Here is a 24,738-nt window from a genome sequence, read left to right as displayed (position 1 = left end):
AGCTTTTTGTATAGCTGAGACAACCCCGTCTGTGCACCACAAATTTCTCACACTGTGAGGTCATGTGAACTTTTTGTATAGCTGAGACACCCCCATCTGTGCACCACAAACGTCTCGCACTGTGAGGTCATGTGAGCTTTTTGTATAGCTGAGACACCCCCATCTGTGCACCACAAACGTCTCGCACTGTGAGGTCATGTGAGCTTTTTGTATAGCTGAGACACCCCCATCTGTGCACCACAAATGTCTCGCACTGTGATGTCATGTGAGCTTTTTGTATAGCTGAGACACCCCCATCTGTGCACCACAAATGTCTCGCACTGTGATGTCATGTGAGCTTTTTGTATAGCTGAGACACCCCCGTGTGACTGTGCACCACAAATGTCTCGCACTGTGAGGTCATGTGAGATTTTTGTATAGCTGAGACACCCCCGTCTGTGCACCACAAACGTCTCGCACTGTGATGTCATGTGAGCTTTTTGTATAGCTGAGATACCCCCAACTGTGCACCACAATGTACAGCAGTGAGTAAGCAGTCTAGTATCTCCGTATCACACAAGGGACAACTTCTCATCTCTTTGCTCCACACAGCAGCAACTAGTTTGTAGGATGCATCCACGTCCCTGCATAGACCTGCCCTTGAAAAAATAGGCACACTGCTGTAAATATACAAATGAAGCCCTGATCAGATGTCTTCTTATTGAAGGTGAGTGGTCACATATCACATGATCTGCATTTCTATCAAAGTATAAAGCTATAGACTGAGATAATGACGTTCGCACAATCGCCTGAGGCCTAACAAAGGAACGTATTGCAAATAAAATGACAAGCAGTACATATAATAATAATAAATTGTTGTAAAACACCCCACTGGGTACAGGGAGTAGGGATGCACAATGGGCCTAACTTATGGTAAAAAAAATATAGATACATAAAACAGACAAAACAAATCAAATTAAATATACAGAAAAGATAATGCTTCTGATGCTTTAAACAATCACAAGCTACCAGGAGCATTAAAGGGAAATGAAACCCAATAGTGCAGCGATTTTAAGCAACTTTCTAATTTACTCCTATTATCAATTTTTCTTTGTTCTCTTGGTATCTTTATTTGAAAAAGCAGGAATTTTAGGAGTCAGACCATTTTTGGTTCAGCACCTGGGTAGGGCAACAAATTGGCAAGCGCTACCCAGGGTTCTGAACCAAAAACGGGCCAGCTCCTAAGCTTAATTAAATTCCTGCTTTTTCAAATAAAGATATCAATGAAAGAAAACCAATGTGCGTTTCATATCCCTTTAACTGTAAGCAAGATGCCACTATTGGATACACTTTGCTTAAGCATTTGTGGAAGCTTCCTATTTATATCAGAGGCATTTAAAGGTTTATTTATCTTTCTTTACACAAGGACTTTATGTGCACAGTGCATTTTCTCCATTTGACTTCTATCTTTTCTATCACTTTATTTCCCACGGTCACTATAGCACCAAGGCAGTTATTTCTGTGTTCAGCACTGTGTGCAATTATCTGCTAGCAAGTTTAGATTTATTTGCTACTTACTTGCTGAACTTCACTTTCTCCATTTGAAATCTTCTCCGTATAAAAAGATTTGTCAAATATGCTCTGTAAAGCAAAGAAAAAAATGAATGAATATAGCACAATTTTAAATTAGTAAAAATTACACAGTTACTTTGTCTTTACAATAAATAAAAAGGGGCATTAAAGGGTCAGTCAAGTCCAAAAAAACTTTTATGATTTAAATAGGGAATGTCATTTTAAACTACTTTCCAATTTTGCTTTGTTCTCTTCATAATCTTAGTTGAAAGCTAATTCTAGGAGGTTCCTATGCTAATTTCAAAGATATTGAAGACTGCCTCTAATCTGAATGTATTTTGACCACTAGAGGGCATCAGTTCATGTGTTTCATATAGATGACATTGAGCTCATGCACGTGAAGTTACCCTGGAGTGAGAACTGATTGGCTAGAATGCAAGTCTGTCAAAAGAACTGAAATAAGGGAGCAGTCTGCAGAGGCTTAGATACAAGGTAATCACAGAGGTAAAAAAGTATATTACTATAACTGAGATAAGGGACAGTCTGCAGAGGTTAGATACAAGGTAATCACATAGGTAAAATGTATATTAATATAACTGAGATAAGGAGCAGTCTACAGAGGCTTGGATACAGGGTAATCACAGAGGTAAAAAGTATATTAATATAACTGAGATAAGGAGCAGTCTGCAGAGGTTTAGATACAAGGTAATCACAGAGGTAAAAGGGATATTAATATAACTGAGATAAGGAGCAGTCTGAAGAGGTTTAGATACAAGGTAATCACAGAGGTAAAAGGGATATTAATATAACCAGTCTGCAGAGGCTTAGATACAGGGTAATCATAGAGGTAAAAAGCATATTAATATAACTGAGATAAGGAGCAGTCTCCAGAGGCTTAGATACAAGGTAATCACAGAGGTAAAAAGTATATTAATATAACTGAGATAAGGGGCAGTCTGCAGAGGCTTAGATACAAGGTAATTTACAGAGGTAAAAAGTATATTAATATAAATGAGATAAGGAGCAGTCTGCAGAGGCTTAGATGCAAGGTAATCACAGAACTAAAAAGTGTATTAATATAACTGAGATAAGGAACAGTCTACAGAGGGTTAGAAACAAGGTAATCACAGAGGTAAAATGTATATTAATATAACTGAGATAAGGGGCAGTCTACAGAGGCTTGGATACAGGGTAATCACAGAGGTAAAAAGCATATTAATATAACTGAGATAAGGAGCAGTCTCCAGAGGCTTAGATACAAGGTAATCACAGAGGTAAAAAGTATATTAATATAACTGAGATAAGGGGCAGTCTGCAGAGGCTTATATACAAGGTAATCACAGAGGTAAAAAGTATATTAATATAACTGAGATAAGGAGCAGTCTGCAGAGGCTTAGATGCAAGGTAATCACAGAACTAAAAAGTGTATTAATATAACTGAGATAAGGAACAGTCTACAGAGGGTTAGAAACAAGGTAATCACAGAGGTAAAAACATAATTTATGCTTACCTGATAAATTCCTTTCTTCTGTTGTGTGATCAGTCCACGGGTCATCATTACTTCTGGGATATAACTCCTCCCCAACAGGAAATGCAAGAGGATTCACCCAGCAGAGCTGCATATAGCTCCTCCCCTCTACGTCAGTCCCAGTCATTCGACCAAGAAACAACGAGAAAGGAGTAACCAAGGGTGAAGTGGTGACTGGAGTATAATTTAAAAGATATTTACCTGCCTTAAAACAGGGCGGGCCGTGGACTGATCACACAACAGAAGAAAGGAATTTATCAGGTAAGCATAAATTATGTTTTCTTCTGTTATGTGTGATCAGTCCACGGGTCATCATTACTTCTGGGATACCAATACCAAAGCAAAAGTACACGGATGACGGGAGGGATAGGCAGGCTCATTATACAGAAGGAACCACTGCCTGAAGAACCTTTCTCCCAAAAATAGCCTCCGAAGAAGCAAAAGTGTCAAATTTGTAAAATTTGGAAAAAGTATGAAGCGAAGACCAAGTTGCAGCCTTGCAAATCTGTTCAACAGAGGCCTCATTCTTAAAGGCCCAAGTGGAAGCCACAGCTCTAGTGGAGTGAGCTGTAATTCTTTCAGGAGGCTGCTGTCCAGCAGTCTCATAGGCTAAACGTATTATGCTACGAAGCCAAAAAGAGAGAGAGGTAGCAGAAGCTTTTTGACCTCTCCTCTGTCCAGAGTAAACGACAAACAAGGAAGAAGTTTGGCGAAAATCTTTAGTTGCCTGCAAGTAGAACTTGAGGGCACGAACTACATCCAGATTGTGTAAAAGACGTTCCTTCTTTGAAGAAGGATTTGGACACAAGGATGGGACAACAATCTCTTGATTGATGTTCCTGTTAGTGACTACCTTAGGTAAGAACCCAGGTTTAGTACGCAGAACTACCTTGTCTGAGTGAAAAATCAGATAAGGGGAATCACAATGTAAGGCTGATAACTCAGAGACTCTTCGAGCCGAGGAAATAGCCATTAAAAACAGAACTTTCCAAGATAACATTTTTATATCAATGGAATGAAGGGGTTCAAACGGAACACCCTGTAAAACGTTAAGAACTAAGTTTAAACTCCATGGTGGAGCAACAGCTTTAAACACAGGCTTGATCCTAGCTAAAGCCTGACAAAAGGACTGGACGTCTGGATTTTCTGACAGACGTCTGTGTAACAAGATGGACAGAGCTGAAATCTGTCCCTTTAATGAACTAGCTGATAAACCCTTTTCTAAACCTTCTTGTAGAAAAGACAATATCCTAGCGATCCTAACCTTACTCCAGGAGTAACCTTTGGATTCGCACCAGTATAGGTATTTCCGCCATATTTTATGGTAAATCCTTCTGGTAACAGGCTTCCTAGCCTGAATCAGGGTATCAATAACCGACTCAGAAAAACCACGTTTTGATAAAATCAAGCGTTCAATTTCCAAGCAGTCAGCTTCAGAGAAGTTAGATTTTGATGTTTGAATGGACCCTGTATCAGAAGGTCCTGTCTCAGAGGTAGAGACCAAGGCGGACAGGATGACATGTCCACTAGATCTGCATACCAAGTCCTGCGTGGCCAAGCAGGTGCTATTAGAATTACTGATGCTCTCTCCTGTTTGATTTTGGCAATCAATCGAGGAAGCAGCGGGAAGGGTGGAAACACATAAGCCATCCTGAAGTTCCAAGGTGCTGTCAAAGCATCTATCAGAACTGCTCCCGGATCCCTGGATCTGGACCCGTAGCGAGGAAGTTTGGCGTTCTGGCGAGACGCCATGAGATCTATCTCTGGTTTGCCCCAACGTCGAAGTATTTGGGCAAAGACCTCCGGATGAAGTTCCCACTCCCCCGGATGAAGAGTCTGGCGACTCAAGAAATCCGCCTCCCAGTTCTCCACTCGCGGGATGTGGATTGCTGACAGGTGGCAAGAGTGAGACTCTGCCCAGCGAATTATCTTTGATACTTCCATCATTGCTAGGGAGCTTCTTGTCCCTCCCTGATGGTTGATGTAAGCTACAGTCGTGATGTTGTCCGACTGAAACCTGATGAACCCCCGAGTTATTAACTGGGGCCAAGCCAGAAGGGCATTGAGAACTGCTCTCAATTCCAGAATGTTTATTGGAAGGAGACTCTCCTCCTGATTCCATAGTCCCTGAGCCTTCAGAGAATTCCAGACAGCGCCCCAACCTAGTAGGCTGGCGTCTGTTGTTACAATTGTCCAGTCTGGCCTGCTGAATGGCATTCCCCTGGACAGGTGTGGCCGATGAAGCCACCATAGAAGAGAATTTCTGGTCTCTTGATTCAGATTCAGAGTAGGGGACAAATCTGAGTAATCCCCATTCCACTGACTTAGCATGCATAGTTGCAGCGGTCTGAGGTGTAGGCGTGCAAAAGGTACTATGTCCATTGCCGCTACCATTAAGCCGATCACCTCCATGCATTGAGCTACTGACGGGTGTTGAATGGAATGAAGGACGCGGCATGCATTTTGAAGTTTTGTTAACCTGTCTTCTGTCAGGTAAATCTTCATTTCTACAGAATCTATAAGAGTCCCCAAGAATGGAACTCTTGTGAGAGGAAAGAGAGAACTCTTCTTTTCGTTCACTTTCCATCCATGCGACCTTAGAAATGCCAGAACTAACTCTGTATGAGACTTGGCAGTTTGAAAGCTTGAAGCTTGTATTAGAATGTCGTCTAGGTACGGAGCTACCGAAATCCCTCGCGGACTTAGTACCGCTAGAAGGGCACCCAGAACCTTTGTGAAGATTCTTGGAGCCGTAGCCAATCCGAATGGAAGAGCTACAAACTGGTAGTGCCTGTCTAAGAAGGCAAACCTTAGATACCGGTGATGATCTTTGTGGATCGGTATGTGAAGGTAAGCATCCTTTAAATCCACTGTGGTCATGTACTGACCCTCTTGGATCATGGGTAAAATTGTCCGAATAGTTTCCATTTTGAACGATGGAACTCTTAGGAATTTGTTTAGAGTCTTTAAATCTAAGATTGGCCTGAAAGTTCCCTCTTTTTTGGGAACCACAAACAGGTTTGAGTAGAACCCTTGTCCTTGTTCCGACCACGGAACCGGATGGATCACTCCCATTGTTAACAGATCTTGTACGCAGCGTAGAAACGCTTCTTTCTTTATCTGGTTTGTTGACAACCTTGACAGATGAAATCTCCCTCTTGGGGGAGATAATTTGAAGTCTAGAAGGTATCCCTGAGATATGATCTCTAGTGCCCAGGGATCCTGAACATCTCTTGCCCAGGCCTGGGCGAAGAGAGAGAGTCTGCCCCCTACTAGATCCGGTCCCGGATCGGGGGCTCTCGGTTCATGCTGTCTTTGGGGCAGCAGCAGGTTTCCTGGCCTGCTTGCTTTTGTTCCAGGACTGGTTAGGCTTCCAGCCTTGCCTGTAACGAGCAACAGCTCCTTCCTGTTTTGGTGCAGTGGAGGTTGATGCTGCTCCTGTTTTGAAATTCCGAAAGGGACGAAAATTAGACTGTCTAGCCTTAGCTTTGGCCTTGTCTTGAGGTAGGGCGTGGCCCTTACCTCCCGTAATGTCAGCGATAATTTCTTTCAAACCGGGCCCGAATAAGGACTGCCCCTTGAAAGGTATATTAAGTAATTTGGACTTAGAAGTAACATCAGCTGACCAGGATTTTAGCCACAGTGCCCTGCGTGCCTGTATGGCGAATCCTGAGTTCTTAGCCGTAAGTTTGGTTAAATGTACTACGGCCTCCGAAATGAAAGAATTAGCTAGTTTAAGGACTCTAAGCCTGTCCGTAATGTCGTCTAGCGTAGAGGAACTAAGGTTCTCTTCAAGCGACTCAATCCAAAATGCTGCCGCAGCCGTAATCGGCGCGATACATGCAAGGGGTTGTAATATAAAACCTTGTTGAACAAACATTTTCTTAAGGTAACCCTCTAATTTTTTATCCATTGGATCTGAGAAAGCACAGCTATCCTCCACCGGGATAGTGGTACGCTTAGCTAAAGTAGAAACTGCTCCCTCCACCTTGGGGACCGTTTGCCATAAGTCCCGAGTGGTGGCGTCTATTGGAAACATCTTTCTAAATATTGGAGGGGGTGAGAACGGCACACCGGGTCTATCCCACTCCTTAGTAACAATTTCAGTTAGTCTCTTAGGTATAGGAAAAACGTCAGTACTCGCCGGTACCCGCAAAGTATTTATCCAACCTACACAGTTTCTCTGGTATTGCAACAGTGTTACAATCGTTGAGAGCTGCTAAGACCTCCCCTAGTAGTACACGGAGGTTCTCCAATTTAAATTTAAAATTTGAAATATCTGAGTCCAATCTGTTTGGATCAGAACCGTCACCCACAGAATGAAGCTCTCCGTCCTCATGCTCTGCGAGCTGTGACGCAGTATCAGACATGGCCCTAGCATTGTCAGCGCACTCTGTTCTCACCCCAGAGTGATCACGCTTGCCTCTTAGTTCAGGTAATTTAGACAAAACTTCAGTCATAACAGTAGCCATATCTTGTAATGTTATCTGTAATGGCCGCCCAGATGTACTAGGCGCCAAAATATCACGCACCTCCCGGGCGGGAGATGCAGGTACTGTCGCGTGAGGCGAGTTAGTCGGCATAACTCTCCCCTCGCTGTTTGGTGAAATTTGTTCACATTGTACAGATTGACTTTTATTTAAAGTAGCATCAATACAGTTAGTACATAAATTTCTATTGGGCTCCACCTTGGCATTGGAACAAATGACACAGATATCTTCCTCTGAGTCAGACATGTTTAACACACTAGCAAAAAACTTACAACTTGGTTATAATCTTTTTTAGCAAAAAACGTACTGTGCCTCAAAGAGGTACTAACGATTAAATGACAGTTGAAATAATGAACTGAAAAACAGTTATTGCATCAAATTTTAAAACAACACAACTTTTAGCAAAGGTTTGTTCCCATTAGTAAAAAACAACACTAATTAAATTTGTACATAAGAAAAACAAAACAACGTTTTTTATACACAGTCACTATAAGAATTCTCACAGCTCTGCTGAGAGAATTTACCTCCCTTCAAAGAAGTTTGAAGACCCCTGAGATCTGTCAGAGATGAACCGGATCATGCAGGACATATAAAAGTAGCTGACTGGAATTTTTTGATGCGTAGCAAAGAGCGCCAAAAACGGCCCCTCCCTCTCCCACACAGCAGTGAAGAGAAACGAAACTGTCACAATTAAAGCAAAAAACTGCCAAGTGGAAAATAATGCCCAAACATTTATTCACACAGTACCTCAGCAATGTAAACGATTCTACATTCCAGCAAAAACGTTTAACATGAGAATAGTTATTAAAAGGATTAGTGACCTTAACACAGTAGTTCCGGTGAAATACCATCCCCAGAATACTGAAGTGTATACATACATGTCATTTTAACGGTATGGCAGGCTTTTCTCATCAATTCCATTCAGAAAATAAAAACTGCCACATACCTCAATGCAGATTCATCTGCCCGCTGTCCCCTGATCTGAAGCCTTTACCTCCCTCAGATGGTCGAGAACAGCAATATGATCTTAACGACTCCGGTTAAAATCATAGTAAAAAATCTCTGTCAGATTCTTCCTCAAACTCTGCCAGAGAAGTAATAACACGCTCCGGTGCTATTTTAAAATAACAAACTTTTGATTGAAGTCATAAAAACTAAGTATAATCACCATAGTCCTCTCACACATCCTATCTAGTCGTTGGGTGCAAGAGAATGACTGGGACTGACGTAGAGGGGAGGAGCTATATGCAGCTCTGCTGGGTGAATCCTCTTGCATTTCCTGTTGGGGAGGAGTTATATCCCAGAAGTAATGATGACCCGTGGACTGATCACACATAACAGAAGAAATGTATATTAATATAACTGAGATAAGGGGCAGTCTACAGAGGCTTGGATACAGGGTAATCACAGAGGTAAAAAGTATATTAATATAACTGAGATAAGGAGCAGTCTGCAGAGGCTTATATACAAGGTAATCACAGGGGTAAAAAGTATATTAATATAACTGAGATAAGGAGCAGTCTGCGGAGGCTTAGATACAAGGTAATCACAGAGGTAAAAGGGATATTAATATAACTGAGATAAGGGGCAGTCAAGTATATTAATATAACTGAGATAAGGGGCAGTCAAATATATTAATATAACTGAGATAAAGGGCAGTCTGCAGAGGGTTATATACAAAGTAATCAGAGGTAAAAAGTATATTAATATAACTGAGATAAGGGGCAGTCAAGTATATTAATATAACTGAGATAAGGGGCAGTCAAGTATATTAATATAACTGAGATAAAGGGCAGTCTGCAGAGGGTTATATACAAAGTAATCAGAGGTAAAAAGTATATTAATATAACTGAGATAAGGGGCAGTCTGCAGAGGCTTAGATACAGGGTAATCACAGAGGTAAAAAGTATATTAATATAACTGAGATAAGGAGCAGTCTGCGGAGGCTTAGATACAAGGTAATCACAGGGGTAAAAAGTATATTAATATAACGGAGATAAGGCGCAGTCTGCAGAGGGTTAGATACAGGGTAATCACAGAGGTAAAAAGTATATTAATATAACTGAGATAAGGCGCAGTCTGCAGAGGGTTAGATACAGGGTAATCACAGAGGTAAAATGTATATTAATATTACTGCGATAAGGCGCAGTCTGCAGAGGCTTAGATAATTACAGGGTAATCACAGAGGTAAAAAGTATATTAATATAACTGAGATAAGGAGCAGTCTGCGGAGGCTTAGATACAAGGTAATCACAGGGGTAAAAAGTATATTAATATAACTGAGATAAGGGGGCAGTCTGCAGAGGCTTAGATACAAGGTAATCACAGAGGTAAAATGTATATTAATATAACTGAGATAAGAGGCAGTCTGCAGAGGGTTATATACAAGGTAATCAGAGGTAAAAAGTATATTAATATAACTGAGATAAGGGGCAGTCTGCAGAGGCTTATATACAGGGTAATCACAGAGGTAAAAAGTATATTAATATAACAGAGAAGGGGCAGTCTGCAGAGGCTTAGATACAAGGTAATCACAGAGGTAAAAAGTATATTAATATAACTGAGATAAGGAGCAGTCTGCGGAGGCTTAGATACAAGGTAATCACAGAGGTAAAAGGGATATTAATATAACTGAGATAAGGGGCAGTCTGCAGAGGGTTATATACAAAGTAATCAGAGGTAAAAAGTATATTAATATAACTGAGATAAGGGGCAGTCTGCAGAGGCTTAGATACAGGGTAATCACAGAGGTAAAAAGTATATTAATATAACTGAGATAAGGAGCAGTCTGCAGAGGCTTAGATACAAGGTAATCACAGAGGTAAAAAGTATATTAATATAACTGAGATAAGGAGCAGTCTGTAGAGGCTTAGATACAAGGTAATCACAGAGGTAAAAAGTATATTAATATAACTGAGATAAGGAGCAGTCTGCAGAGGCTTAGATACAAGGTAATCACAGAGGTAAAAAGTATATTAATATAACTGAGAGAAGGGGCAGTCTGCAGAGGCTTAGATACAGGGTAATCACAGAGGTAAAAAGTATATTAATATAACAGAGATAAGGGGCAGTCTGCAGAGGCTTAGATACAGGGTAATTACAGAGGTGTAAAGTATATTAATATAACAGTGCTGGTTATGTAAAACAGGGGAATGGGTAATAAAGGGATTATCTATCTCTGGCGGGCTGAATTCCCCTGGCGTAATCAGCATTGCACACAAGCGTTATTTTGCGCTTGCGTGCAATCCCAGCCCCTGCCCGCCCACAGCCAATCACGCGTGGGCAGGAGCTGTCAAATCTCCCCGGTCGGACTAGATCGCGGAGATTGAATTTCGCCACTTTAGAGGTGGCGAAAGATTAGAGAAGCAGCAGTCTGATGACCGTTGCTTGTTAACTACGGCGTGCAGGTTCTCTTGTGAGAACCTGCAGCCGTAGTGGTTCGAAAGGCTTGCAAAGCCTCTGATAAATCGACCCCCAAGTGAGCGTTACCTGTGTGTTTTAAAGGGACAGTCAACTCCAAAATTGTTATTGTTTAAAAGGATAGATTATCCCTTTATTACCCATTCCCCAGGTTTGCATAACCAACACAATTATATTAATACACTTTTTACCTCTGTGATTACCTTGTATCTAAGCATCTTCTGACAGCCCCCTGATCACATGACTTATCTATTGACTTGCATTTTAGCCAATTTGTGTTGTGCAATGTGCACATGTTCACAGACGTAAGCACAATGTTATATAAATGGCCCACATGAACTAGCAGTCTCCTGTTGTGAAAAGCAAATAAAAAAGCATGTGATAACGCCTCTGTAAATTCTTGTGCATGAGCTCAATGTTATCTATATGAAGCACATGAACTAACGCCCTCTAGTGGTGCAAAACTGTCAAAATGCATTTAGATTAGAAGCGGCCTTCAAGGTCTAAGAAATTAGCATTTGAACCTCCTAGGTTTAGCTTTCAACTAAGAATACAAAGAGAACAAAGCAAAACTGGTGATTTAAAAAAAAAAAAACACGGAAAGTTGTTTAAAATTACATTTCCTATTTGAATCATGAAAGTTTTTTTGGACTTGACTGTCCGTTTAATATAACAATGTTGGTTGTGCAAAACTGTTTATCTTTTTAAAAAACAACAATTTTGGTGTTGACTGTCCCTTTAAACCCTTTGCCAGCCTCAGTAATGGAAATATTACATGATCTATCTAAATAGAGCATACCAATTTTTGCTTTAGAATATGCCTTGATTGGTCTCTTTCTCTCATATATATATATCCGTCTTTGAGAAGTGTTTTTCCAAAAGAAAAAAATAAATCCCCAAATTATTTTTTTTATTTTTTTAGAAACACACAAACACACACGGCTTATTACAAGTAGGGTTGCACCGATAACGATACTAGTATCGGTGCCGATACCAAGTATTTGCATGTGTACTTGCACTCGTGCAAATGCACCGATACTTAAACCGATACCTCCAATTCCTACCCATACGCCATCTTGTGGCGTTTTTTCAAACTGCATGTTCCCATTTCATTTTAAGCTGGAGTGGAGACTTAACTAAAAATTGTTCACTTCTGTACTGCCAATACAAATTGCTGTTATTTGTATTATTGGACGTCAGAGCAGTGCTCCAAAAGCTGCTACTTTACAGCTGGAAGCCTACCTGGGAGAGATTACCGTATCTTAATCAGACAAACCCCTGAAGTACTGGGCACTTAATAAACTGAGATTTAATGGCCCAAAAATATCTTTCTAACCCATGCAATAGTGTGAAAAGTGAGAGACTGTTCAGCTTAGCGTCAAACGTCCTTGTTGTTATCAGAAGCAGACTTATAGCTGAACATACAGAGAGCTTCTGTTCCTTAATAAGAACTTGCCACTAACTTTTGAAAAAATATTCTAATTGCTAGATTGCCTGTTATACTACTAGTTCTCCTCTTGCACAATTATGCTCAAAACACACTGTACTCTGAGGAACAACCTTAGCCAGGGCTGGACTGGGAATAAAAAGCAGCCCTGGAAAATTATGAAGACCAGCCCTATTTTCTGTTGAGTCAGTAGAATGCAAATGCCCCATTTGTCTCAAATGGGATTACTGGGTACTCCTTCCCCAATATTATTTTCAGAATTAAATTATATTACTTTGTATTAAGTCCAAATGTCAGATTGATGAGTTATATAGGCACCCTACAACCCAATGGCATACAGTAATCAACCTTTTAAATTGTAGCTTTCCAGCCCCAGCTGCTGCAGCTGTTATATATTTTTGTTATTATTAATACAGGTAGCCCTCAGTTTACACCGGGGTTAGGTTCCAGAAGGAATGGTTGTAAATCGAAACCGTTGTAAATTGAAACCCAGTTTATAATGTAAGTCAATGGGAAGTGAGGGAGATAGGTTCCAGGCCCCTCTCAAAATTGTCATAAGTAACACCTAATACATTATTTTTAAAGCTTTGAAATTAAGACTTTAAATGCTAAACAGCATTATAAACCTAATAAAATAATCACACAACACATACTTCACTTGCATTTTTCTGCAAACAGTTCTTTCTATGCATTCCAATCTGGACTGATTTATAGACAGGAAGATCTTGTTCCTTTGAAATCTGCTCGATAGCTCAGGTCTGGTTAAACTGATTAATTTCAGCTTGCTTGGTTTTGCTGCAACACAAGCGGACAGCTCACCTACTGGCTATTTTAATAAATGCACTGCTTCTCAATGCTTTTCAATAGCAGTCACATGACTGGAAAAAAAGGTTGTTATTCTGAAACGGTGTAAATTGAACCGTTGCAAAACGAGGGCTACCTGTATATGCTATTGTAATATTTTTATTTATAAACATGTTCTGTGAACTTTGTGACAATAAGCACATAAATCTGTTTTATCATTTCAAAATGTCTTTTGAGATACAGTTCATAATTATAAAGAAGCAATCTTAAATCATTGGTCTGTATTGTGCTTGGTAAACTGTCAGATGACATAAAAAAGTATCGGTAATTGGTATCGTTGAGTATTTGAAAAAAGTATCGGCACTTGTACTCGGTCTTAAAAAAATGGTATCGGTGCAACCCTAATTACAAGTGAGAAAATATGTTCCCCATAAATCATCTATTATTCTCTATATTTAAATCCATTCATATTTAAATGTCATATTTTGATTTCAAAGTATTTACCAAGTCAATAACAAGTATTAACTCACGTCCCAGGACCAAGCCCCTCGTGTAACCAGCGCAGACAACACGCTCTCCAGCTAATGCTTTGAACTCTCCCTTTCAGGCAAAACGATGCACTGGTTTTCATTAAATTTGCGCAAGCAAAGTAAAAACCTATTAGCAAATCCTCCATTTCAGAGACTACCCAAACTAGTAAATCCACATTAAATTAGGACTGTACCATTCTATGAAAAGGTCTAGTCACATAACATTTCACAGATACATTTTCCCAAATCTTCCCTCAGGCTACAAAATAATTGCTTGCACTCCGCCAGGAATATTTCCAGTATACTATTTACTGCAAAACCAAGCTTCTATAGAGTGCAATAGGTCTATCTCCTGTCTATAAACCCTAAAACCATGTATTAAAAATGCTCAACTGAATCACCCTTAAAAATAATGTTATGTTAAAATATGTGTATATAAAAAAAGGAACATTCTATAGCAGCATATTTTACCAATAAACGAAGAAAGCAGAGGGGGAAAAAAAGTATAGGGCGGGTACTAAATATTTATATTATTCCTGAAGCAAAAGCACCTCAGCTGACAATACAATATTTTTTAAGGAGCACTAATGATATAAAAACAAGAAGTTTGCCATATAATTGATGCACCTGACAAGGGTGGATAATAAACATATGTAAAATAATGTGAGAATATTTAAAGAAAAAATAAATAAAAAGGTTTTCAAGTCAATATAAAAAGGATACAAAATAATCACAAATTAATCAGACCAAGACAATACAGTCTTATCAGAGGTTTTGGAAACATTTTCAAATTAAAAGGGACATTACACAATAACCTGCTGCCATTAGGCTGAGAATGCTATGCAGATTTATACTATGTTTGCAATTCGGTGTTTAGATAAAGATTTAATGGGGGCGAAGCTAGCCACAGAACTGAATGGACATGCAGACACTGAGCTCCTGGGCTTCAAAGTTTTAAAAAAGGAATATAATTTGAGATTATTTTGACCTAAACTGACCAAAGTGTTGGTGAATATAGGCTACCACCCTGGTTTCATAATTTGGGACTTATCTCAACTTTTAAGCAGCCAATTTAATGATATAAAACTAACTGCTTAACCTGCTGCAAACAGGCTTCCCGCCTACTTTGACAGGATTGCGGCTTGCTCAGACTTGGAGGGTTGGGGATCCACTCCAAGACCATCAGACATCCTCTCATCGTCATTGCCTATTACTGAGCAGCCCTTGTGTAGCATATCTGCAAAGAGACTATTAAAAGGACGTCTGATACCTAAACTGGGTGCTCTTGCCTGTGTCTAGCCGCAGTGGTTTCTTATCTCCGGACGGTCAGGGCTCCGCTCCGGAGAACCAACTACCGCCTCTACTGTTCCTACCGGTTACCTGCTTACTATCTCCTGCACTGCTCCGGAGGGTCGGGTATCCGCTCCGGAGCATACATCCAGTCAGCTACCTACTCACCGGGAGGTTGACGAGTGCCCTGTCAATCTGCCCGGGTAAACCCCGAACAATCCTACTTGCCTGTGTCCTTTAGGTGCGGGAGCCTCAAGAGAGCTGCTGACACTGTTTGCCGTGTGGGAGTTCTGGCCCTGGTTGGTTTTGATGGACCCTCGACTTTGGGTTTCCCTGCTGCGCAGATCATCAGGGAAGGTGCGAACATCCGCCATCTTGGGCCTAAGTGATTCACCGCAGGCAGCCTTGACCCGGACAAAGCATCCAGCTGAAAGGCGGTACTTCCAGGTACTACAACCAGACAGCTGGTGATCTCTTGCATGCTCCCCTAGTTCCACTCGGCAAAATGGACAGAGAGGGAGCATTTGGAGGTATTAGCAGTTTCTCTCATCCTTCAGAATTCTCTGTGTTGGCTTCGCCCACGTGGAAGACTAAGGTATTGGTCTCCTAAGGTACTGTGCCCATAAGTGTTTTCCCTGTGCCCACTCACATTACTAAACATCCTCACAGTTTTCCGGAAGCGCACTCTTCCCATCACTGGGGTTGGCCATGCCCCCCCACTGGGGCATAAAAAAACAGAATTTATGTTTACCTGATAAATTACTTTCTCCAACGGTGTGTCCGGTCCACGGCGTCATCCTTACTTGTGGGATATTCTCTTCCCCAACAGGAAATGGCAAAGAGCCCAGCAAAGCTGGTCACATGATCCCTCCTAGGCTCCGCCTACCCCAGTCATTCGACCGACGTTAAGGAGGAATATTTGCATAGGAGAAACCATATGATACCGTGGTGACTGTAGTTAAAGAAAATAAATTATCAGACCTGATTAAAAAACCAGGGCGGGCCGTGGACCGGACACACCGTTGGAGAAAGTAATTTATCAGGTAAACATAAATTCTGTTTTCTCCAACATAGGTGTGTCCGGTCCACGGCGTCATCCTTACTTGTGGGAACCAATACCAAAGCTTTAGGACACGGATGATGGGAGGGAGCAAATCAGGTCACCTAGATGGAAGGCACCACGGCTTGCAAAACCTTTCTCCCAAAAATAGCCTCAGAAGAAGCAAAAGTATCAAACTTGTAAAATTTGGTAAAAGTGTGCAGTGAAGACCAAGTCGCTGCCCTACATATCTGATCAACAGAAGCCTCGTTCTTGAAGGCCCATGTGGAAGCCACAGCCCTAGTGGAATGAGCTGTGATTCTTTCGGGAGGCTGCCGTCCGGCAGTCTCGTAAGCCAATCTGATGATGCTTTTAATCCAAAAAGAGAGAGAGGTAGAAGTTGCTTTTTGACCTCTCCTTTTACCGGAATAAACAACAAACAAGGAAGATGTTTGTCTAAAATCCTTTGTAGCATCTAAATAGAATTTTAGAGCACGAACAACATCCAAATTGTGCAACAAACGTTCCTTCTTCGAAACTGGTTTCGGACACAGAGAAGGTACGATAATCTCCTGGTTAATGTTTTTGTTAGAAACAACTTTTGGAAGAAAACCAGGTTTAGTACGTAAAACCACCTTATCTGCATGGAACACCAGATAAGGAGGAGAACACTGCAGAGCAGATGTTACGGTTACCCTTAGTCTCGCTGAGAGATGGACCGCTTAGTAGCCTGGATCCCTATTGCTAAAGAGGGGAGAAGCTGCTTTCCATAGTATTCTATATGAGTCTCGCAAATATAGAATAATCTCCCTTAGCTGCAGTACCGCTAGGATACCCTTCTGCCCACAAAAACGAGTCAACGCTGCGATTGAGGGTCAAACAAGAACTCAGGACTGGGATGCCCAGCCTGCTTTTTATTAAGGTTACATGCACACAGGGCACTCCCAGGGGGAGAGGGGGGGAAGCACAAAATCCCCCATCACACATTTAGATAGAGAGCACTGTCCTTTGACAGGCCACAATAGGATTACAGTACTTAAGATAACAAGTTTACAAGTTCATCTTATCAATTAGCAGTCTGGCTCCAGAGGTGATTAGACAATAGTTTCTAAAAGCTGAAAAAAAAGAGTTAACTCTTTATGAAATGATACTTGTTACGGTTTTCTTGGAGCCCTTCTTAGGCGCTGGCTTGCTGGTTCAGGCATTGCTGCTGGGAAATAAGCTCTTCACAACAAAATAACTAATGCTTCTGTAACAGTGCTCCCTTTCTGTGGAACACTCTGGCAGACACGGTCTGACCCCTTTTCGGGGCAGACTAAGGCTGTCCAGACCGCTGATTATGCGGGGCTGAGGTCGGTTTGTCTGGACAACCCGTCGGCGTTGCCATTCTGTTTCCCAGGTCTGTAAGTAATGGTGAAATTGAAGGGTTGCAACGATAAGCTCCAACGTAATAGCCTGCCGTTATCTCCAGAGACCCGGTTCAGCCACACCAACGGGTTATGGTCGGTGACCAGAGTGAACTCCTGACCATATAAATAGGGAGTCAATTTCTTTAATGCCCACACCAAAGCCAAACACTCCTTTTCGACCGCTGCATAGCTGACTTCGCGGGGCAGGAGCTTCCGGCTGATGTAGGCAACTGGATGCTCCCCTCCATCTTCGCCTACTTGGCTGAGGACGGCTCCCAGCCCGAACATGGAAGCATCTGTATGGACGATAAAACGTTTGTTAAGGGCTGGGGCCGCCAAGACAGGAGCGTTAATTAGAGCATTTTTGAGAGCCTGGAAAGCCGTTTCACAGTGGGGAGACCACAGGACCTGTCGAGGTAAGTTCTTCTTGGTCAAGTCAGTCAGGGGTTTGGCAAGTGTGCTGTAGTCTGGTACGAACCGTCTATAGTACCCTGCCGTGCCCAGGAAGGCTAGGACCTGAGTCTTAGTGATGGGGGTGGGCCAATTGGCGACAGCTTCTATTTTGGCCGGCTCTGGTCGCTGCTTTCCACACCCCACCCGGTGACCCAGGTACTGTACCTCGGCCATCCCAAAGTGGCATTTTTCTGGCTTCAGAGTCAGGCCAGCAGCCCGGATCTGATCCAGAACCATTCCCACATGAGCTAAGTGGTCCTCCCAGGACTCACTGTGGATCGCTATGTCGTCCAGGTAGGCGCAAGCAAAACTCTGGAAGCCATCCAGGAGCCTATCCACCAAGCGCTGGAATGTAGCTGGGGCATTCTTCATCCCAAACGGCATTACCCTAAACTGATATAAGCCGAATGGGGTGACGAATGCCGACTTGGGGATAGCCTCCGGGGCCAGGGGAATCTGCCAGTAACCTTTGCAGAGGTCAATAGTGGTCAGGTAATTTCCCCTGGCTATACGATCGAGTAGCTCGTCTACCCTGGGCATAGGGTAAGCGTCCGTCACGGTATTTTCATTGAGCCTCCGATAGTCTACGCAGAACCGGGTGGTCCCATCTTTCTTGGGCACCAAGACAACTGGGGAGGCCCAGGGACTATCGGAGGGCTCAATTACCCTGAGCTGGAGCATCTCATCGATCTCCTTCTTCATTCCTGTCCTAACTGCTTCGGGGATTCGGTACGGAGCCTGGCGCAAGGGAGCTTGTCCCGGAGTATCTACCTGGTGGGTGGTTAAAGTAGTGTACCCTGGCTTCGGGGAGAAGGTGAGGTGTTTAGACTGGAGGAGTTGGTTGAGCTGCTCCCTTTCAGTGGGGCTAAGTCGGTCCCCTATCTGAACCTGCGCCACTATACCTGTGGGGAGGCTCTTTTCTAATAGGTCTGGAATGGGTAAACTGTCGGGGTCTTCCTGAGGGGAACAACATACGGCCGTCACGTTCTCTGGCCGCTCAAAATATTCCTTGAGCATGTTTACATGGAATGTCTTTCTAAGATTGTTGTCGTGGCAGCTAGCTATCACATAAGTGGTGTCTCCCCTTTTCTCTACGATCTGGTAGGGACCCTGCCAGGACGCCTGCAATTTGTCTGTCTTCACCGGCTTAAGTACTAACACCTTTTGTCCTATGGTGAAGATTCTCTTTCGGGCCCCCCGATCGTACCATACTTTCTGTCTTCTCTGGGCCAACTGGAGATTAGCCCGCACGGATTTGGCTAATTGCTCCATTCGGTCCCTGAGTTCCAGCACGTATGGCACAATGGGGACACCGTCAGCCTCCATCTCTCCCTCCCAGTGCTCCCGGATCAGGTTTAGGGGTCCCCGTACCTTTCTTCCGTAGAGCAACTCGAAGGGAGAGAACCCTGTCGTTTCCTGGGGCACCTCCCGATAAGCAAATAGGAGGTGCGGCAGGAAGCGTTCCCAGTCTCGGTATTCCTGAGTGAACGTCTTGAGCATTTGCTTGAGGGTCCCATTGAACCTCTCACACAGCCCGTTCGTCTGGGGGTGGTATGGGGAGCTCAGGAGGGACTTAATTTTGCAAACCTGCCAGAGTTGTTGGGTCAATTCAGCCGTAAATTGGGTGCCTCGGTCGGATAGGATTTCTTTTGGAAATCCTACCCGGGAGAACACCTGTACTAGTGCATTCGCTACCGTATCCGCTTGTATGTTGGATAGGGCGACAGCCTCTGGGTACCTGGTAGCGTAGTCCACTACGGTAAGAATGTATCGCTTACCGGAGGGACTAGGGGTAGCCAGTGGTCCCACTAGGTCAATAGCAACCCGGCTGAAGGGTTCCTCTACAATGGGCATATTTACTAGCTGGGCTTTAGGGTGATCGCCTCGCCTTCCTACTCGTTGACACACATCGCAGGTGTTACAGTAAGTTCTAACGTCAGCGTGCACCCCTGGCCAAAAGAACGTGTGAGTAATGCGGTGTAGGGTACGGGTAACGGCTAGGTGGCCTGCTAAGGGGATGTCGTGGCCTATTTTGAGGATTTCTTGACGGTATTTGTGGGGCACTACCAGCTGTCGCCTACGCTGTCCCCTTTTCTCTGTCCAGCGGTATAGTTTCCCTTTTTCCCATAAGAATGTTTCGTTATCTGCCCCGCCCCCTCCGGTCTCTGCTCGTTCCCGGTACTTTTGTAAGGTCGGGTCAGTCTTAGACTCTGCCTCGAAAGCATCTGGGGTGTCCCAGGGTATGGGGCCTAACCTGTCAGGCAAGGTCGGGGTAGGTCTTACCTGTGTCTCCCGCACTGGTGAGAGCTCTCGCTCCGTCCGGGCTTGGGCCCGTGTAGTCACTGGGTCCGCCTCGTTGTTGCATACTGGAGCATAGGCAGAAGTCATGGGGCCCAAATCGTTGCCCAGTAGTACTTCGGCAGGTAAATTATCCATTAGGCCCACGTTCACAGCCCCCTTTCCCGCTCCCCAATCAAGATGCACTTTAGCTGTAGGAATTTTGTACACATCCCCCCCCGCCACTCTAACGGCCACAGTCTGTCCGGATCGCTTGTGCTCTGGCACCAAATGACTCTGTACCAGCGTGATAGTAGCCCCTGTGTCTCGCAATCCCTCGGTAGATCGCCCCTCGAGCCATACCCTCTGCCGATGGTGCTGGCGGTTATCTGAGGCAGCATATACAGGGTCTGCCTCGTGAAGCGGCCCCACATATCCCTCCATAGGGGCCTCTTGGTTAACACAGAGGGCCCGGGCCGGACGATAGGACCCAGAGGGGTAATTGTAATTCCTGGGTGTCTGGTGCGTATTAAGGGGGCAGCTAGCCATGAAATGCCCTGGTTGCTTGCATCGGTGGCAAGTCGGTCTGGGACGCTCAGAGCTGTTATTGGGTGGTCCTGAGTGTCGGACGGGCCTTGTGGGCACCGGGGCTCGGAATTCAGTACGAGGGGGTGCACGGTAAACCTCTCTGGGTTCGACCCGTGCTGGAGCTCGGTAGTTCATGGGTTCGTGAAGACGGGAGTCATAATGTTCATCGGCCAATTTGGCTGCTTCTTCTAAGGTAGAAGGCCGCCTGTCTCGCAGCCATTCCTTCCCTTGCTGTTCCATGCCATTATAAAAATGTTCTAAGAGAAACAATTGTAAAATTTCCTCCCCAGTCACCGCTTTACTTCCGCTCAGCCAGTGATTTGCCGCTCTCCGCATTCGGTGCGCCCATTCCATATGGGTATCGTTAGGCTTCTTTTCCGTGCCCCGAAACTGTCGGCGATACGTGTCCGGAGTTACAGCGTACCGTCGCAACAGTGTCTCCTTAACTAGCTCATACTGTGTCACTTCCTCAGCACCCAGAGTACGAAAGGCTTCCAGGGCTCGCCCGGATAGTTTCCCAGACAATATCGTGGGCCACTCTCTGTTGGGAATCTGGTGCAGGGCACATTGCCTTTCGAAGTCCGCCAAATATTCATCAATCCCTGTCTCGCTCTCTAGGAAGGGTCGAAATGCCGCATAGGGTATCTTGGGCCTCCCAGCATTTTCGACAGGGATGATTACCTGTGGGGCTTCAGCATTGCGGTGTGCATTCGCTAGGTTGAGTTCGTGGGCTCGAGTCTCTCGTATATCCTCGTCCGCCTCTGCCATCAACTGCTGTACCAATTCCATGGAGGGGTTCGGCCCGTATAATGAGAGCCTTTCCCGAACAATCCTGGTTTTTTCGTCACTAATCGTGGTCGGTGTTTCCGCCATTGTGAAGCTCTGATCCAGTTCGGTCAATTCTGCGATCAGCTCTCTCCTCGGCCGGTTGCTGGCGTACCCCCCTCTGCTTTCAAGTAAATCCTTTTGGGTTGTACGCTTCAATTTTTCGTAAGCGCTCTCCATCCGTTCTGTACCTCTCCTAGGAAATCCAGGAAAATCCCGCCGCTGCCGCCAAATGTTACGGTTACCCTTAGTCTCGCTGAGAGATGGACCGCTTAGTAGCCTGGATCCCTATTGCTAAAGAGGGGAGAAGCTGCTTTCCATAGTATTCTATATGAGTCTCGCAAATATAGAATAATCTCCCTTAGCTGCAGTACCGCTAGGATACCCTTCTGCCCACAAAAACGAGTCAACGCTGCGATTGAGGGTCAAACAAGAACTCAGGACTGGGATGCCCAGCCTGCTTTTTATTAAGGTTACATGCACACAGGGCACTCCCAGGGGGAGAGGGGGGGAAGCACAAAATCCCCCATCACACATTTAGATAGAGAGCACTGTCCTTTGACAGGCCACAATAGGATTACAGTACTTAAGATAACAAGTTTACAAGTTCATCTTATCAATTAGCAGTCTGGCTCCAGAGGTGATTAGACAATAGTTTCTAAAAGCTGAAAAAAAAGAGTTAACTCTTTATGAAATGATACTTGTTACGGTTTTCTTGGAGCCCTTCTTAGGCGCTGGCTTGCTGGTTCAGGCATTGCTGCTGGGAAATAAGCTCTTCACAACAAAATAACTAATGCTTCTGTAACAGCAGATAATTCTGAAACTCTTCTAGCAGAAGAAATTGCAACCAAAAACAAAACTTTCCAAGATAATAACTTAATATCAACGGAATGTAAGGGTTCAAACGGAACCCCCTGAAGAACTGAAAGAACTAAGTTGAGACTCCAAGGAGGAGTCAAAGGTTTGTAAACAGGCTTGATTCTAACCAGAGCCTGAACAAAGGCTTGAACATCTGGCACAGCTGCCAGCTTTTTGTGAAGTAACACAGACAAGGCAGAAATCTGTCCCTTCAGGGAACTTGCAGATAATCCTTTTTCCAATCCTTCTTGAAGGAAGGATAGAATCTTAGGAATCTTAACCTTGTCCCAAGGGAATCCTTTAGATTCACACCAACAGATATATTTTTTTCCAAATTTTGTGGTAAATCTTTCTAGTTACAGGCTTTCTGGCCTGAACAAGAGTATCGATAACAGAATCTGAGAACCCTCGCTTCGATAAGATCAAGCGTTCAATCTCCAAGCAGTCAGCTGGAGTGAGACCAGATTCGGATGTTCGAACGGACCTTGAACAAGAAGATCTCGTCTCAAAGGTAGCTTCCATGGTGGAGCCGATGACATATTCACCAGATCTGCATACCAAGTCCTGCGTGGCCACGCAGGAGCTATCAAGATCACCGACGCCCTTTCCTGATTGATCCTGGCTACCAGCCTGGGGATGAGAGGAAACGGCGGGAATACATAAGCTAGTTTGAAGGTCCAAGGTGCTACTAGTGCATCCACTAGAGCCGCCTTGGGATCCCTGGATCTGGACCCGTAGCAAGGAACTTTGAAGTTCTGACGAGAGGCCATCAGATCCATGTCTGGAATGCCCCACAGTTGAGTGACTTGGGCAAAGATTTCCGGATGGAGTTCCCACTCCCCCGGATGCAATGTCTGACGACTCAGAAAATCCGCTTCCCAATTTTCCACTCCTGGGATGTGGATAGCAGACAGGTGGCAGGAGTGAGACTCCGCCCATAGAATGATTTTGGTCACTTCTTCCATCGCCAGGGAACTCCTTGTTCCCCCCTGATGGTTGATGTACGCAACAGTTGTCATGTTGTCTGATTGAAACCGTATGAACTTGGCCCTCGCTAGCTGAGGCCAAGCCTTGAGAGCATTGAATATCGCTCTCAGTTCCAGAATATTTATCGGTAGAAGAGATTCTTCCCGAGACCAAAGACCCTGAGCTTTCAGGGATCCCCAGACCGTGCCCCAGCCCATCAGACTGGCGTCGGTCGTGACAATGACCCACTCTGGTCTGCGGAAGGTCATCCCTTGTGACAGGTTGTCCAGGGACAGCCACCAACGGAGTGAGTCTCTGGTCCTCTGATTTACTTGTATCCTCGGAGACAAGTTTGTATAGTCCCCATTCCACTGACTGAGCATGCACAGTTGTAATGGTCTTAGATGAATGCGCGCAAAAGGAACTATGTCCATTGCCGCTACCATCAAACCTATCACTTCCATGCACTGCGCTATGGAAGGAAGAGGAACGGAATGAAGTATCCGACAAGAGTCTAGAAGTTTTGTTTTTCTGGCCTCTGTCAGAAAAATCCTCATTTCTAAAGAGTCTATTATTGTTCCCAAGAATGGAACCCTTGTTGACGGAGATAGAGAACTCTTTTCCACGTTCACTTTCCATCCGTGAGATCTGAGAAAGGCCAGGACGATGTCCGTGTGAGCCTTTGCTTGAGGAAGGGACGACGCTTGAATCAGAATGTCGTCCAAGTAAGGTACTACAGCAATGCCCCTTGGTCTTAGCACAGCTAGAAGGGACCCTAGTACCTTTGTGAAAATCCTTAGAGCAGTGGCTAATCCGAAAGGAAGCGCCACGAACTGGTAATGCTTGTCCAGGAATGCGAACCTTAGGAACCGATGATGTTCCTTGTGGATAGGAACATGTAGATACGCATCCTTTAAATCCACCGTGGTCATGAATTGACCTTCCTGGATGGAAGGAAGAATTGTTCGAATGGTTTCCATTTTGAACGATGGAACCTTGAGAAACTTGTTTAAGATCTTGAGATCTAAGATTGGTCTGAACGTTCCCTCTTTTTTGGGAACTATGAACAGATTGGAGTAGAACCCCATCCCTTGTTCTCCTAATGGAACAGGATGAATCACTCCCATTTTTAACAGGTCTTCTACACAACGTAAGAATGCCTGTCTTTTTATGTGGTCTGAAGACAACTGAGACCTGTGGAACCTCCCCCTTGGGGGAAGCCCCTTGAATTCCAGAAGATAACCTTGGGAGACTATTTCTAGC

General features: G+C 44.0%; 1 protein-coding gene across 1 annotated transcript in view; it reads right to left on the bottom strand.

Moving 5' to 3' along the window:
- CACHD1 (cache domain containing 1) overlaps positions 1-24,738 on the bottom strand; it is a gene marked incomplete in the record, with an annotated part of 574,801 nt that overhangs the window by 433,800 nt on the left and 116,263 nt on the right. Inside the window, 1 exon segment of the mRNA XM_053693675.1 lies at positions 1,558-1,620. Within this exon segment, the coding sequence (XP_053549650.1) occupies positions 1,558-1,620 (63 nt within the window).

This window comes from Bombina bombina, chromosome 10, assembly GCF_027579735.1.
Source record: "Bombina bombina isolate aBomBom1 chromosome 10, aBomBom1.pri, whole genome shotgun sequence".
NCBI lineage: Eukaryota > Metazoa > Chordata > Amphibia > Anura > Bombinatoridae > Bombina > Bombina bombina.
Note: the sequence above shows the minus strand (reverse complement) of the source record. Positions and strands in the feature narration are given on the sequence as shown.